At 32.7% G+C, this 13,321-nt stretch overlaps 1 protein-coding gene across 2 annotated transcripts; it reads left to right on the top strand.

Moving 5' to 3' along the window:
- Window positions 1–7,628: 7,628 nt before the first annotated feature.
- Window positions 7,629–12,640, top strand: LOC148201932 (zinc finger CCCH domain-containing protein 53-like). Of its 2 annotated transcripts, none has more exons than XM_088109114.1 (10): window positions 7,629–8,289; window positions 8,673–9,884; window positions 9,980–10,159; window positions 10,254–10,439; window positions 10,528–10,616; window positions 10,715–10,963; window positions 11,081–11,249; window positions 11,422–11,634; window positions 11,731–11,809; window positions 11,909–12,640. In XM_088109114.1, the coding sequence occupies exons 2-9, from the start codon at window positions 8,905–8,907 to the stop codon at window positions 11,792–11,794; spliced, it is 2,130 nt and encodes a 709-aa protein (XP_087965240.1). In that variant the 5' UTR covers window positions 7,629–8,289; window positions 8,673–8,904; the 3' UTR covers window positions 11,795–11,809; window positions 11,909–12,640. The 2 variants fall into 2 exon arrangements, with proteins under 2 accessions (XP_087965240.1, XP_087965241.1); XM_088109115.1 differs by having other exon boundaries at window positions 7,634–8,289; window positions 10,254–10,433.
- The last annotated feature ends 681 nt before the right edge of the window (window positions 12,641–13,321 follow it).

Below are 13,321 nucleotides of genomic sequence, written 5' to 3'. Positions count from 1 at the left end.
TAAACTCGTTTCGTTTATTGCTTTGAAGAATTGAAGGAAGAGATTAGTATAAAATTTGGAGGTGGGAAGTTGGAAAACGTTAGTGTGAATATCACGAATCACACAACTGGGTTCAAGTAAATAGGCTCAACTTTTGGCCCAATTAGTCTGTCTTTCTTCTTTTTATGGGCCTTGTCTATATATAGTATATTTTTGTACAGTTTTATTTATTTTTAAAGATAAATGGATGACAATTTTTTTTTCATCTAAAATTTCTGATCATGATCTGGAAAAGAATTTATTTCAATAAAGAACTATTTGTAGCTTCAATTAAATCAAGAATAATAAATGATAATTCTTATATATAAATTTTAATTTAATATATAAACATATTTTTAAAAATATAATGAAGAATATATATATATAACTTTTGTCTGTGGACTAATTGAAAACTTATAAAAGATTAAATATATGTTTAGTGTCTTGAATTTTTTTGTGAAATTGAAATTTGTTTTATTTGAAATTTTGATAGAATTTGAATTTTAATGACTTTATGAATGAATGGATATAATTATTTTAACTCAATTAAGTTATATTTTTTATTTGTCAAACAAGTTTTATGGTAGTATTTGAATTGTTTATCCTGTTTTATATTTTTTTATTTCAATGTTAATCGAAAAATACATTTGAAATGTCAAAAATATTTAATGTAATTAGGTTATAATGAATATATTCGCTTATTTTAAAATTTGAAGACGATAATATATCAAAGTTTTGGACAATTATAAATTCTTTTTTTTTTTAACTTGCCTTGTTAGATTATAATTAATATGTATATGTCATTTTTATAAAGCCATTGCTATGATTTTCAAACATGATAATTACATATTGAAACATGTTAAAGGGTTTCATTATATAATTTAACGTACAAATAAGATTCTAATAATTATTTACGGAGTTATAGTTTTTTCATAAGTCTAATAAGTCTAATAAGTTGAATTATCAAATTTTCTATGTGATGTTGAATTATTGATGTATCAGAACGAGTTTCTGGATTGAGGATATCATTAGGGTCAATTTTGAGATTTAAAGTAATGTTTCAATTTCAAGTTTGTAAGATCATTCAAAACATTTAATACATTGTTCAATTTGAAACTGAAACTTCTCACACAACTTCATCTTTAAAAAGTGTTTAAAAAAGTTTAAAAAATAAAATATATTTAAAACATCCTTAGTCTTATTTCCTAAACAATACATGCCTATTAAATATAGAAAAATATAAATTAACATTTTACCACTCCACCATTATGTTTAAATTTGTCAATATTTATTATACAATTGGTTTACAAGTTTATAATGATTATTCAAACAATTAACTTAATTTTCTTGTAGTTACTTTATTTTCTAAATTAGTTAATAAATTTTCTTTTTGTTCATTTTAACATTAAGTACTCTCAAATTTTATTGCATTTTTCATATTTCTTGTTTGTTTGGTCTTCAAGGTTTTATCTTCGTCCAAAAGAGCTCGGATGGTATTTGTAAAATGTATTTTGATGCTAAAGTCAATAGATAACCAATGAGAAGAATATTAGATATTACAATCCATGTGTGTCAACAACCATACCCTATACCTTAATATATAGATGGTGTTATGAGTTTTTACATTTTGCTAACTTAATCACGATCTAACCATATATCTTAATCGACATTAGTCGGTTGATTGGTGGTTATTGTTGGCTAAGTGTTAATCTAACATTTATCCTGCTACTGATTGGTCTTGCCAGTTGACCAAGATAGTTGGCCCACCAGTCGGTCGAAAGGGTGATCAGTTCACTAGTCGGTTGGCCCGCTAGTAAATCGATTTAGGCAATCGACTTGCTAATCATTCGGGTTAGTCGGTCGATTGACCCACTAGTCAATTTGATTTATTGACCAAAAGGATATGTACAATACACTAACCCCTAACGCTTAGTACATGTAGCTGAAGGGATTAAGGGGTTTGAATATGAAAATGTATTTGGTGCTCATGTATGTTGAATGTTATAGTCCGATCGGGAGGGGTTCCTTAGTTGGAACTCGCCCTTACCTAATAAAGTTTTTGATAGGGGTTCATTGGTTGAAAGTCATCCTTAGTCAAACATTTTAGTTCGATCGAGAAGGATTCCTTAGTAGAAAATAGTCCTTTTTAAATGGAATTTCAATAGGGGTTCCTTGGTTAAAACTCGACCTTACGTTAATGTTTTATCTTGATCGTGAGAGGATGAGATCGAGATGTTGCGACGAATCAGAGGTCGAGTGGTAGAGGTCAATTGGTCGTGGCTGAGCGGCATAGGTTGACTAGTTGAAGTCGAATGGTTGAGACAAAAATTCGTATATAACATTTCTTACAAACATTTTACCAACAGATTTTTATCCGTAGATAATCCATAGGTAACACTACCTTACATACAAATGTTTTCTTGTCAATATTAAAAAGTCGATAAAAAATTAAAATTAACAAATTGAGGCCTTGAATGGTCGAGCTAAAATGTCAAGATTGAAAAGTCAACTGAAAAATCAAAGGTCGAAAGATTAAGATCGAATGGATAATCTAAAATATCAAAATTAAAAAGTCGGTAGAGAAATTAAAATCGAAAAATTGAGATAAAATTGTCGAGGTCGAATGAAAAAAAAATCAAAATTGAAAAATTGTTTGAAAAGTATTAAAAGATTAATTATTTGAGAATCTAAAAATATAAGTGTTTGATAATATTTTTAGAAACATATATCTTTTATATATCAGAGTTTTTCTAATTCTACCTTTTAACTCTATTTAAGATTTATTAACTCATCCATAACTACTTTTTAAAATATCTTTAATATGATAAATTAACTTTTTAAAAATATCTTTAATACGATAAATTAACTTATCAGTGGGGCATGTGTAAATTAAAAATTCATTAACTATCAGCTAATTTTGATAAACACATTCTAATAATATCTACATTTCATTATTAAAGATGAGAATAGTAAAGTTTAGTATTGAGGAGTAAATGATAGATAAAATGAGTGGTTGAGAAATTGCCAGCATGTGATCTCAGTATATCTCATATTTATAGTTACCTACGTATAACGGTAAATAAATAATAATGATTTTTAATTTCCATCCAACAAAATCATGATATTACCTTTAAAGACATAAGAATAAGAGAGCTGACGATTAAAAGAAGCAACGGTATTATTTGTTGGGTCATTCACTGACTATTAGACTAACGACAAATATCTAATTAAATGTCAAAGATCAAATTAAAGTTCATAATTATGGATTATCAATAAGGGATGTTCATGAAATATACCAAAATTAAAGAAAAATTGATACATAAATATATTAAAATTGAACTGCATAAGTACAAAAACTTTTGGTTTAGCATATATTAAATTAAAAAACATTTAAATTATATATATATTGAGGGAATTAAGGTGTCTCATTACAAGTTATTTTTGCTATAAGTTAAACTTATACTCAATCTTTAATATTCTTAATTACAAACTTTCTTTTATAATTATTTTATATACTCATGAAACTCACAGAAATTTCCAGTTTACAAGTTTGATACTAAATTGGAAAGGAATAAAATAAAATTCAACCTAAATATTTTTATGTTTAAATTAAAGTTGAAAAGAAGAAAGTATTTATTTTCAAAGTAACACTGTTATCTTTATTGGTTTAGAAAGTTCAAATTTGAAAAAATAAATCAGACCTTCGAAAAACATAAATGGTGAGACAACAAATTTGTTCATTCACATTCAACATAGGTTTAGTTTATTTCAAATACATTTTCTTCCTTAAAATAGTTACACTTTAACCTTTCCAAGACAAATTAAACTTGTGATTGAAAAAACTAACTGTTAACTCATAAATTGGTAACTAATAATTTTAAACTTATTAGATTAAAAATATTTAATGGGATTAGTTAATAAACTAGTTTATAATAATAAAAATTATATTTGCAAAATATTATTATATAATTTAAACAAATTCTTATTGAACATTTCTATGTTTTTATTTATTTCTCAAGAGTTATGCATTTCTTTTTATATCAACAAATCGTTTATTTAAACTATTTTATTCAATGAAAATTTATCACAAATTTTTTTGATTTAATTCTATGAATTTAAGCTTTCAGAGTTCTTAAGTTAGACTGCTATTAGACTGTGTTTATTCTTTACATATGTGATTATAGGTAAACAAAGTTATTGAAAAAAAAAATGCTAGTAGCTAGAATAGCTTAGGAATGTGGTTGACAACGTTAATAACTTAATTAATACTTCATTTGACCAATCCATAAATTGTGATGAAGTATTCAAACTAGTTTATTTTATGTTCATTCAGCTTTATAAGCTATAAGTTATTTTTTATTTTATTTTGTAACTTATTTACAAAATTTAATTATCATCATTTATATCCTAAGATACATTTTCTATTATCTTTATTTTCTTTTACATATTACTACATATGTTAATTTTATAGATGCAAACAATTACTACGTTGTTTTTAGTATTTATTAGATTACTATTTATTTTTAATGCAAATCAAATTAAAAATATAACATTACATATTAAAATAACCAATGTTTCATTTCATATATACGAAAATATAAAATATGCATAAGAAAACAAATATACTACATTGGTTTATTTCTTTTATTGTTTTTTTCATTTTATTGTCTCTTCTTGCATAAGTACTATGGATGAATGTTGTAACATCCCAAAAATACAGTATAAAACCATATCATAGAATACTCACAATTAACAATATTATAATTCAGTTTTGAAAGAGAAGAAGTACGTTTATGACCGAACGACCTTACAATAATACTCTAGAATTTAAACTTTACAAAACAAAAGTCTAGACCGAACGGTTACAAGACTAAGCTTACAGGTTATACAAAATAGGACCAATTCTAACGACCGAATGGTCATGTGGTTCAGCTTTCACTTCCACTTCTTCCAAAGCTTCTTCTAGCAAACACTCGTCCTCTTCTGCTCACATCCACAGGATGATCATTGCAACATGAAGAATAACCGGACGAACAACAAGACAAGACAAGAAAATACGGTAAGCTTATGTAATTTAATTAATTCAGTAAAACATATAGTTCACACAATTCTGAGATAAATCAATAGGTCAATCATGCAACAACCAATCATACATTTCCAACTATAATCATACAACAATGCATGCAATGACCGACCACTTTACTCTGACTGAGATGATAAAAGACCAAATAAAAGACTAAAATTTCTATCAGAATGAGATGATAAACTCATGCAACCAGATTCTGGGTTTTCATGTGACAAAAAACAACCGTGCTAAGAGAAGAATGAACTTACCAGTTCAAACCAACAACTTGATAGGTGGAATATAAAACTCTTGACACCAGAATAACTCAGACGTGGTCTGATTGTTGATCAGAAGAAGAAAAAGATGAGAATTCTTAGAGAGAAGATTGTAGAGAGAAGGAGGAGAAGAACTGAAACTCAAAATTTTGGGGAAGAAAAGTGCATGAAGGAAAAGTGGCACAAAGTTTTTCTTTAAATACTACCGTCACTAAACCGATCGGCCACTCAGCGCTGCACACCTGTCTTGCACTTTGTGAATTTCCAAACCCTTACACCTACACTTGGATTCCATTATCTACTGAATTTAAAGGTCTTGACAAATGTCATTTGTGGAACAACTTCGAGATAACGTTGTATAGTTTGTTCTGTGTTGGAATTTTTATTAAAGTTGAATGTTTTTTTTATTGTACAAGTTATATATATATATATATATATATATATATATATATATATATATATAATTTTTATTTTGGTATCTATAAAATAAATAAATTATTTAATTTGTTAGGACTATAACCAATTTCGTTATCTTGACATGGTTAAAAGTTGTTGATAAATAATAACATATTAGAAATAAAAGAAATGACAAATTGATACTGTGTGTATTTTTAGATTTTTTTTATTCAGTGGTTATAATTAATAAAATCAATATATAAAAAAGTTATTTAAATTGCAGAATGGCTGCAAATAATTTGAGTGACAGATAATCAAATTCCACTGTTATCATAGATTACAATACTGTATGTTTGTTTATTTTAACAACCTCTACTCCTAAGAAAAAAAAAAGGAAGAAAACATTTTTCCGAATCACAGGATTTAGAAATAATTTAAAATTTAAAACTTAAATCGAAGAAATTAAAAACATATTTAAACGATTTTTCAAACACTGAACTGTAATTGTTTTGAATGAGAAACAGCAAGAAACAAAGACACTGTTACTGAAATTTGTCTGGTTATTGAAGATTACTTTGTTCAGTAATCAGTAATACAAGTTGGGAAGTGATTAGAATTACACGAGTAATCATGAAAAGATGTTGATCTAGCCTTTTCAAAGTATAAAAGAATGCACTTTTAATCGTTAAGCATAACTAAATATACTGAGAAATATAAGTCAGATTTGAAAGGAAAAAAAAAAAAAGAAAAACAGGTGGAGAGAGACATTGTGTCATCATTTTTATTTGTTTGTGGGGGCATCGGAAAAACGACAAGTGAGAAAGGAAGATGCAGCTATCATATCTTTATACAAATCTCCCACATAAAAAAAATATATAAATAAATAAAAAATAAAAAAATCTATACACAAATCCCTTATATCTTTTGTGATTTTGTAGCTCCAAAAGAACAACCTCTCTCTTTCTCTTACACAATAACACATTATATTATCATGTAATCATCACAACAACAATCATAAATAAATTACATATACTTTCGATAATTGTAAATGGACCCCTCACTACAAAGCGAGGAGCTGCATCACTAACTTGTGGGACACCACCTAGCAAATAAGAAATAATCTATATATATAATTAAAAATAATTTAAATATGAACATATGTTTTACATTATATAAAAAAATTTCTTAATGTTTTAGATTTGATCTTTATTCATAAAATTCAAAATTGTCTCGAATACCAAATAAACTTTGAATACCAAATAAACTTCTTAACTGTGTTTTATATATAAGTTATATTGTTTGTTCTATTTTCTGTTTATCCAAACTACGTAGAGCATGTATTAAAGACATTTCAACGTTAAAATCAGTTATTTTATTTAAAATTAAGTAAATTAGAATTAATTAATGAATTTTTTCTTTTAAACTTATATTTATAAATATTATAATGAAACGTACGATCATAACTTTTATTATTTTTATTAATTTTTAATTAATAACTATTATTTTTATTAATTATTTATTAATAGTTGTTATTATTCAAATTAATTATAATTAACGACTGTTTTTAACGTTTAGTCATGTATATGTATATATATATATATATATATATTTTGAAAGGTTTATTTATAATACATTAGATATATTGAAAAATAATTTATTGTAAGTAAATATTGATATGTTTAAAATGGAGTGAACATAGTATATAATAAATTAGAATTAATTAATAGAATTAAGAGAAGAAGAGAGAGAAAGAACAGAAGATAGTGTTTGATTGGGGTGGCATTGACTCCTCCCAAGGTAAAGACATGATGAGGCAATGAAAGCAGAAGCTGCGGGCGTGTTCTTCACTCTCGAGTCGAGAGAGGGTCCCAGAGAGGGTCTGTGAGATCGTGTTGGAGCGTGAGAACCAAATTCTGAGAGAGAAACTGAGTGAGCAATGATAAGTAAAACAAAGCAAAGCAAAGGGTGTTGACTGTTGAGTTTTGCTGTGCTGTGCTCGGGAAAGCAATGAAAGCTCAGAAATTGAAAGTAAATACTAAATACTGAATACACTACACAGAATAGGAGAGAGAGAGAGAGAAGAGAGAGAGAAGAGAGAGAAAGGAGTGTCAGAGGTTAGGGGCAAGTGGGATCTGGATCCGCTCAAAGAAGCACACACCATAACAGAAGGACACTGCCACCACACGCACACGTTGTTCTAAAGGGAGCTTCATAGTGAGTGGGAGAGTGTGAGAGAAGAACAAAATATGGGGTTGATGGTTGAGCTGAGTTGAGAGAGAAAGAAGGGTAAAATGAGAATGATAAGTTCAGTTTTCAACATAACATAGTGTTGTTGCCCAGAACCCCATAAAAACACATAAGGAGAACTTGGGCAATTCGTGTTTCTTCTGCTGCTTCTATCTGCTGCAACCGTGTTATAAATAAGGCGGTGGTTTGGCTTTTCTAGTAACTTTGACTACTACCATTGTGTTTGAGGTTGAGTCACTGACCAAACCAAAACCAAAGACAGAAACTTTATCTTTCTTTCGTTCATGGGTAAGGCCCAAAGCTTCTCAGATTAGGATTTCAAATTTAATTTGGAAATTTAGAAGGAACTTAATATAAGTAGGAGGGAGAAAAAGAAAGAAGGAAAAGGAAGAGTTATTTGTTGTTGTTTGTAAGTTTCTCCTTTTGTTGTTTCTGCAACTTTTGCACTCATTACTTCTTTATAGAGAAATTCAACCACCATGTTATGTCTCTCTCCCTTTTCTTTATTTTCTCTCATTCCTTTAATCAAAGGTAACTCTTGGCACCTCTTCCCTTAGTTTTCTCCCATTAATCCATCACACGGGAATACTCCTTTTAACACCACTTTTTACTCCTCCTTCTCCTTTTCTTCTTTCACTTACTTTTCTTCTCCTGTTTTGCTTTGCTTGCAGGAATATGAGAAAGAAACTCACTGTGCCACTACTCATCCCAAGTTGGTAGGTAGGGCTTGTGTGGTTGAGAAAGAAACTTTTCTTGTACCAGGAGTGAGGAGTGAGAAAGATGACAACTAGAGAATAGAGAGAGAGAGAGAAACTGCACACACATAACTTGAAGAAACAAATTTGAATTTTAGGGATAGACTAGTTTGTTGTGGAGCTGAAGTTCCAATCTCTTTGTTCAATCATGGATGGTTACGAAGCTACAAGAATTGTGTTTGCTAGGATCCAAAACTTGGACCCTGAAAATGCATCCAAAATCATGGGTGTACTTCTTCTTCAGGACCATGGTGAGAAGGAAATGATTAGATTAGCATTTGGCCCAGAAGCACTGGTTCACTCTGTGATTCTCAAAGCACGCAAGGAGTTAGGTTTACCTTCGAACTCTCCGCCAACGCCCTCTACTCCTCCTTCTCCTTCGCCCTTCCTTTCGAGGCAAAGCTCCACTTCTTCCAGGCTTGGTGGTATCAACCTACCTCCTGCTCTCACCATTCCAAACCCTTCTTCCACCACTTCTTCGTGGCCTACTATGTCTGAGCTTCAAACCCCAGATGGTTTGATGAGCCCCAACCATTTGGTTGTTGGCTCTTCTACTTCTTCATCTTCCTTACCCTTTTATGTCAACGGAGGCTCAGATCCAATTGATGACTTTCAACTTCAGGATCAGCTTTCTTTCCTCAATGATGGTTCTCCCACCAGTGCTGCTCTTGCTCACAAGAGCAACCCAGATTTGTTTTACCCAACTCACTCGGACATGTCCTCAAGTCCTACTGGTGTTGCTGACCCTGCTCTCTTTCCTTCCTACGGTTGGGGAGGGTCCCTTCATCGAAGGAGTTGCTCGGTCAATGATGCTTGTTTGGGTTCTGAGGACCCGAACTCCGGGTTGGGGTGGAAGCCTTGTCTTTACTTTGCTAGAGGGTACTGTAAAAATGGGACAAGTTGCAGGTTCCTTCATGGTGGACTTGGAGATGCAGATGGTGCTGCTGCAATGGTAGGGTCTCCAAGCAAGATTGAGATGATGGAGCAGTGCCATGAGCTCTTCAGATCCAAATCTTCTCAGCAGCACAGATTGGCTGCTGCTTCTCAGCTCATGGGCTCTCCAACTTTTCCATACTCGCCTAAGTGCATGAATTTGCTGTTGCAGCAGCAACAGAACGATACTCAAAGGTACACAACACTGCCATGCAATCGAGTGTTTTTATCTGTGTATCTTTGTAACATTCCAGGTGCAGGATTTTAATCATTGTTGATAATCATTGCAGAGCGGCAGCTGCAGCTCTGATGATGAGTGAGGATTTGCATAAATTTGGACGATCCAGGCTTGAAAGAAATGATTTTTCTCTGAACAGTCCTGGAATGGTAAACCCAGCTTCCAGGCAGATCTACTTGACATTTCCAGCAGACAGCACTTTCAGAGAGGAAGATGTTTCAAATTACTTCAGGTTATTGTTGTTTAGTTTTAGCCTTAGCTGGGGTCAGGAGGAGTGTTTTGGCATTGGCAGAATCATTAACTTAGTTTTAATTCTGTGGTTGAAGCATTTATGGCCCAGTCCAAGACGTGAGGATCCCATACCAGCAGAAGCGAATGTTTGGTTTTGTGACCTTTGTTTATCCTGAGACTGTGAAGCTCATTCTATCTAAAGGAAATCCTCATTTTGTGTGTGATGCTCGAGTGCTTGTTAAGCCTTACAAGGAGAAAGGCAAAGTCCCGGACAAGTACAGGCACCCCTCTTTCTGCTCTTGCACCATCCTTTCTTTGTTATTCTCTTCTGTTGGTTTTGAATGTTTTCATGTTTCTTGTATTTTGAAGGAAGCAGCAGCAGGTTGACAGAGGAGATTTTTCACCATGTGGCACTCCTACTGGACTAGAGGCCAGAGACCAATTTGATCTTCAACTTGGTAGCTTAATGCTTTTGTTGAACATTTCATTTTATTATCGTTTTAAGTAGTGTGCTGGTGAAACTTTCTTTACTGAGTGTTGTCTTGTATGTTTCTAGGAGGCAGAATGTTCTACAATACTCAAGACATGCTGTGGAGGAGGAAGCTGGAGGAGCAAGCTGATTTGCAGCAGGCTCTTGAGTTACAAAGTAGGAGGCTAATGGGTCTGCAACTTCTTGACATCAAGAAGCATCACCAGCGTGCACTCTCCACTGGAAGTCCAATTCCTTCCCCAACCCACTCTCCTAACATGTTCAACCAAAATCTTGTTCTTCCTTCCTTTCACACTAGTTCAGAGGCCCAAAATGGTATATATCTCTCTATTTCATTTTAAATGCAGCTGATTGCTTCTGTTCTTGAATTGAACTTGGTGCATTTCTGGGAAATGAAATGAATTGGTTTATATTTATGCTATTTGATATCAGAGAGTGGTTCATCTTCTGCTCCAGCTAGTAGTACTACATCAGTTTCAGCCGGTCAGCAGCCGGTCAACATATCTGTTGGTAAGGAAATGGTGGTCAACGGGGAGAATGGATATGATGAAGGCAATGGGAAGCAGAGCCCTAGTCATGAAGATCGTGAATTGCAAGAATGGTATAAAAATTGTTCGTATTTAAAATGCTAAAAGTGCACCAGAATAGTAAAGACCTTTTTGCACCAAATTCCTTTTTTCAGTCTATGCCAAAAGAAATGTGCATTTATTCAGGTTTTCCAATTTCCCCAAATTTTATTGTCAGTATTTTATATGGTTTATGAATTAATGCAGTTTGGAGCACAATCTCCCTGATAGCCCTTTTGCTTCCCCAACAAAAGCTGCTGGTGACTTCATGGTTTCCTTCTCCAATGGACCTAATGAGGCCATTGATGCAGATGCCTCAAGTGCATCTGCCAACTCTAAATTTGGTACTAGCGCATTACTTCCACCAGCTTCTGCTCTTGACATGGGAACTTTCAAATCCTATAACTGCCAAATACCAAGGTATTTTCGTCATCACCTTTTAGCTTTCTTTCCCTGTGCCATGATTTTCAGCATCCCACAAGCTTCTGAGTTTTTGTTGATCTGAATTTGATTTAGGTTCTCTTCTAGTCATGGAACTATTGGGATGTTAGCAGGCACCGGTGGACCAATTGGCATTTAGTTTCCTGATGTTCAGGTAAAAGCTAGCTCGGAAGTTCTTCAAGGTTGGTCTTTTTGTTGTCAAGTTTATTGAATTTTGGGTGGTGGTTTGGTCTTTTTTGTGCAACATTTGCAGGAAGTTAAAGAAGACTGAACAAACCTGGAAAAATTTGTAGAGAATCAGCACCACCATTACCACCATGGCGGCCATCATCTTCAATCATCAATACTATACTACTTACTACCATACAAAATGCATACGTAAAAAGTAGTTCAGTAAAGGAAGTGGGGCAGGCATTCCCTTTCTTTTGTTGTCATTATTGTTGTACTACCATTTTCTTTCTTCTGATGTCTGTAGTAGCCGAATGAACCACAGGTTAAAATAACACAAAGAATCACCAGAGTGAGTGTGTAGTAGGAACTCCGTGGCACTGTAATTTCTTCTTATTACCTACCCTTGGTTGTAGTAGTGTAGATTTCTAGTCCTATGTTGTTATTACAGGTATAATTCCAAGTGTTTGTACAGCTGGAGCATTACCCAGAGAAAGCAAAGCATGATGCATAGATGAAAGTGTGGAAAACCGTAAATGCAGAAGAGTTGTTTAACTACAAGGCTGATTGAAATGGAAATGAGAATGGAAATGGAAATGAAAAATGAAACCCCCCATGATGGGTAATTGAAGGGCAGAGTGTATAATTGTTAGTCTTAGCTGGGTTAAAGTTCAAAGTTGGAGACTTTAGCTTTGGATGTTATGTTTCAGTTTATGTTTGTAGCTGTTCTACTTAGTTGTTATACACAGTTATGATGAAGCCAGACAGAAAAGAGAAAGAATTAGAAAGAAGAATCAAAAGTGAGTTTTTAGACTAATTGGTCTATTTGCCTCTCCTCTTGTGTTGTGCCTTTTGATTTTAAAGTAGAATTTGTCTCTTTGTTCCTTCAATTATTTTGGGGTTTCAATTTGCAAAAATGGTGGGGTCTGTCTTTTTTTTGCCATTATTGGTGAGGAAAGAAAAGGGGGTCCACAAGGCACACAATCACATGGGGTTGCTGACACTGCAAGTGGGCCACACTCATTTATATAATGACAGGTTGTGCATAGGTCCCTCTACCCATGTGAGTGATGCCAGTACCACTTTCTCTCTCTTAGATATTTATCTCTCTACCCTTTAGATTCTCTTTCATGACAGGAAAGGACATGCACAGATCTAAAAGTAGGGTAGATGCCCACACGTATGACAAAAGTGACCAGTTACTCGAATCTTTTGGGGTCTGTGGCCTTCTGAATGTGTGTGACAAGGGCCGTGCCAGTTACTGTGCTGTGCTATGCTATTCTCTTTTTTTAACTTGCCCTCTCCAAACATTTCAAGTGCCCCCTAGGTGTTTGTGAAAACTACAAATGTTCAAAAGGTTGAAAACCACTGAGAGTGGGATAAGCACAAGCCGCAATGTTGGTTGGTTGTTTTCTTTTTGCTTGCTTTGACACGTTAGTTTCCTTTTAATATGATTCAACTTGCGACCATAGGCAAACAGAAGGTTACCTCAATGGTG

This window comes from Vigna umbellata, chromosome 3 (assembly GCF_029865625.1).
Source record: "Vigna umbellata cultivar VRB3 chromosome 3, Vumbellata_1.0, whole genome shotgun sequence".
Classification (NCBI taxonomy): Eukaryota; Viridiplantae; Streptophyta; class Magnoliopsida; order Fabales; family Fabaceae; genus Vigna; species Vigna umbellata.
The sequence above is the reverse complement of the archived record's forward strand: the minus strand, read 5'-3'. Positions and strand labels throughout refer to the sequence as shown.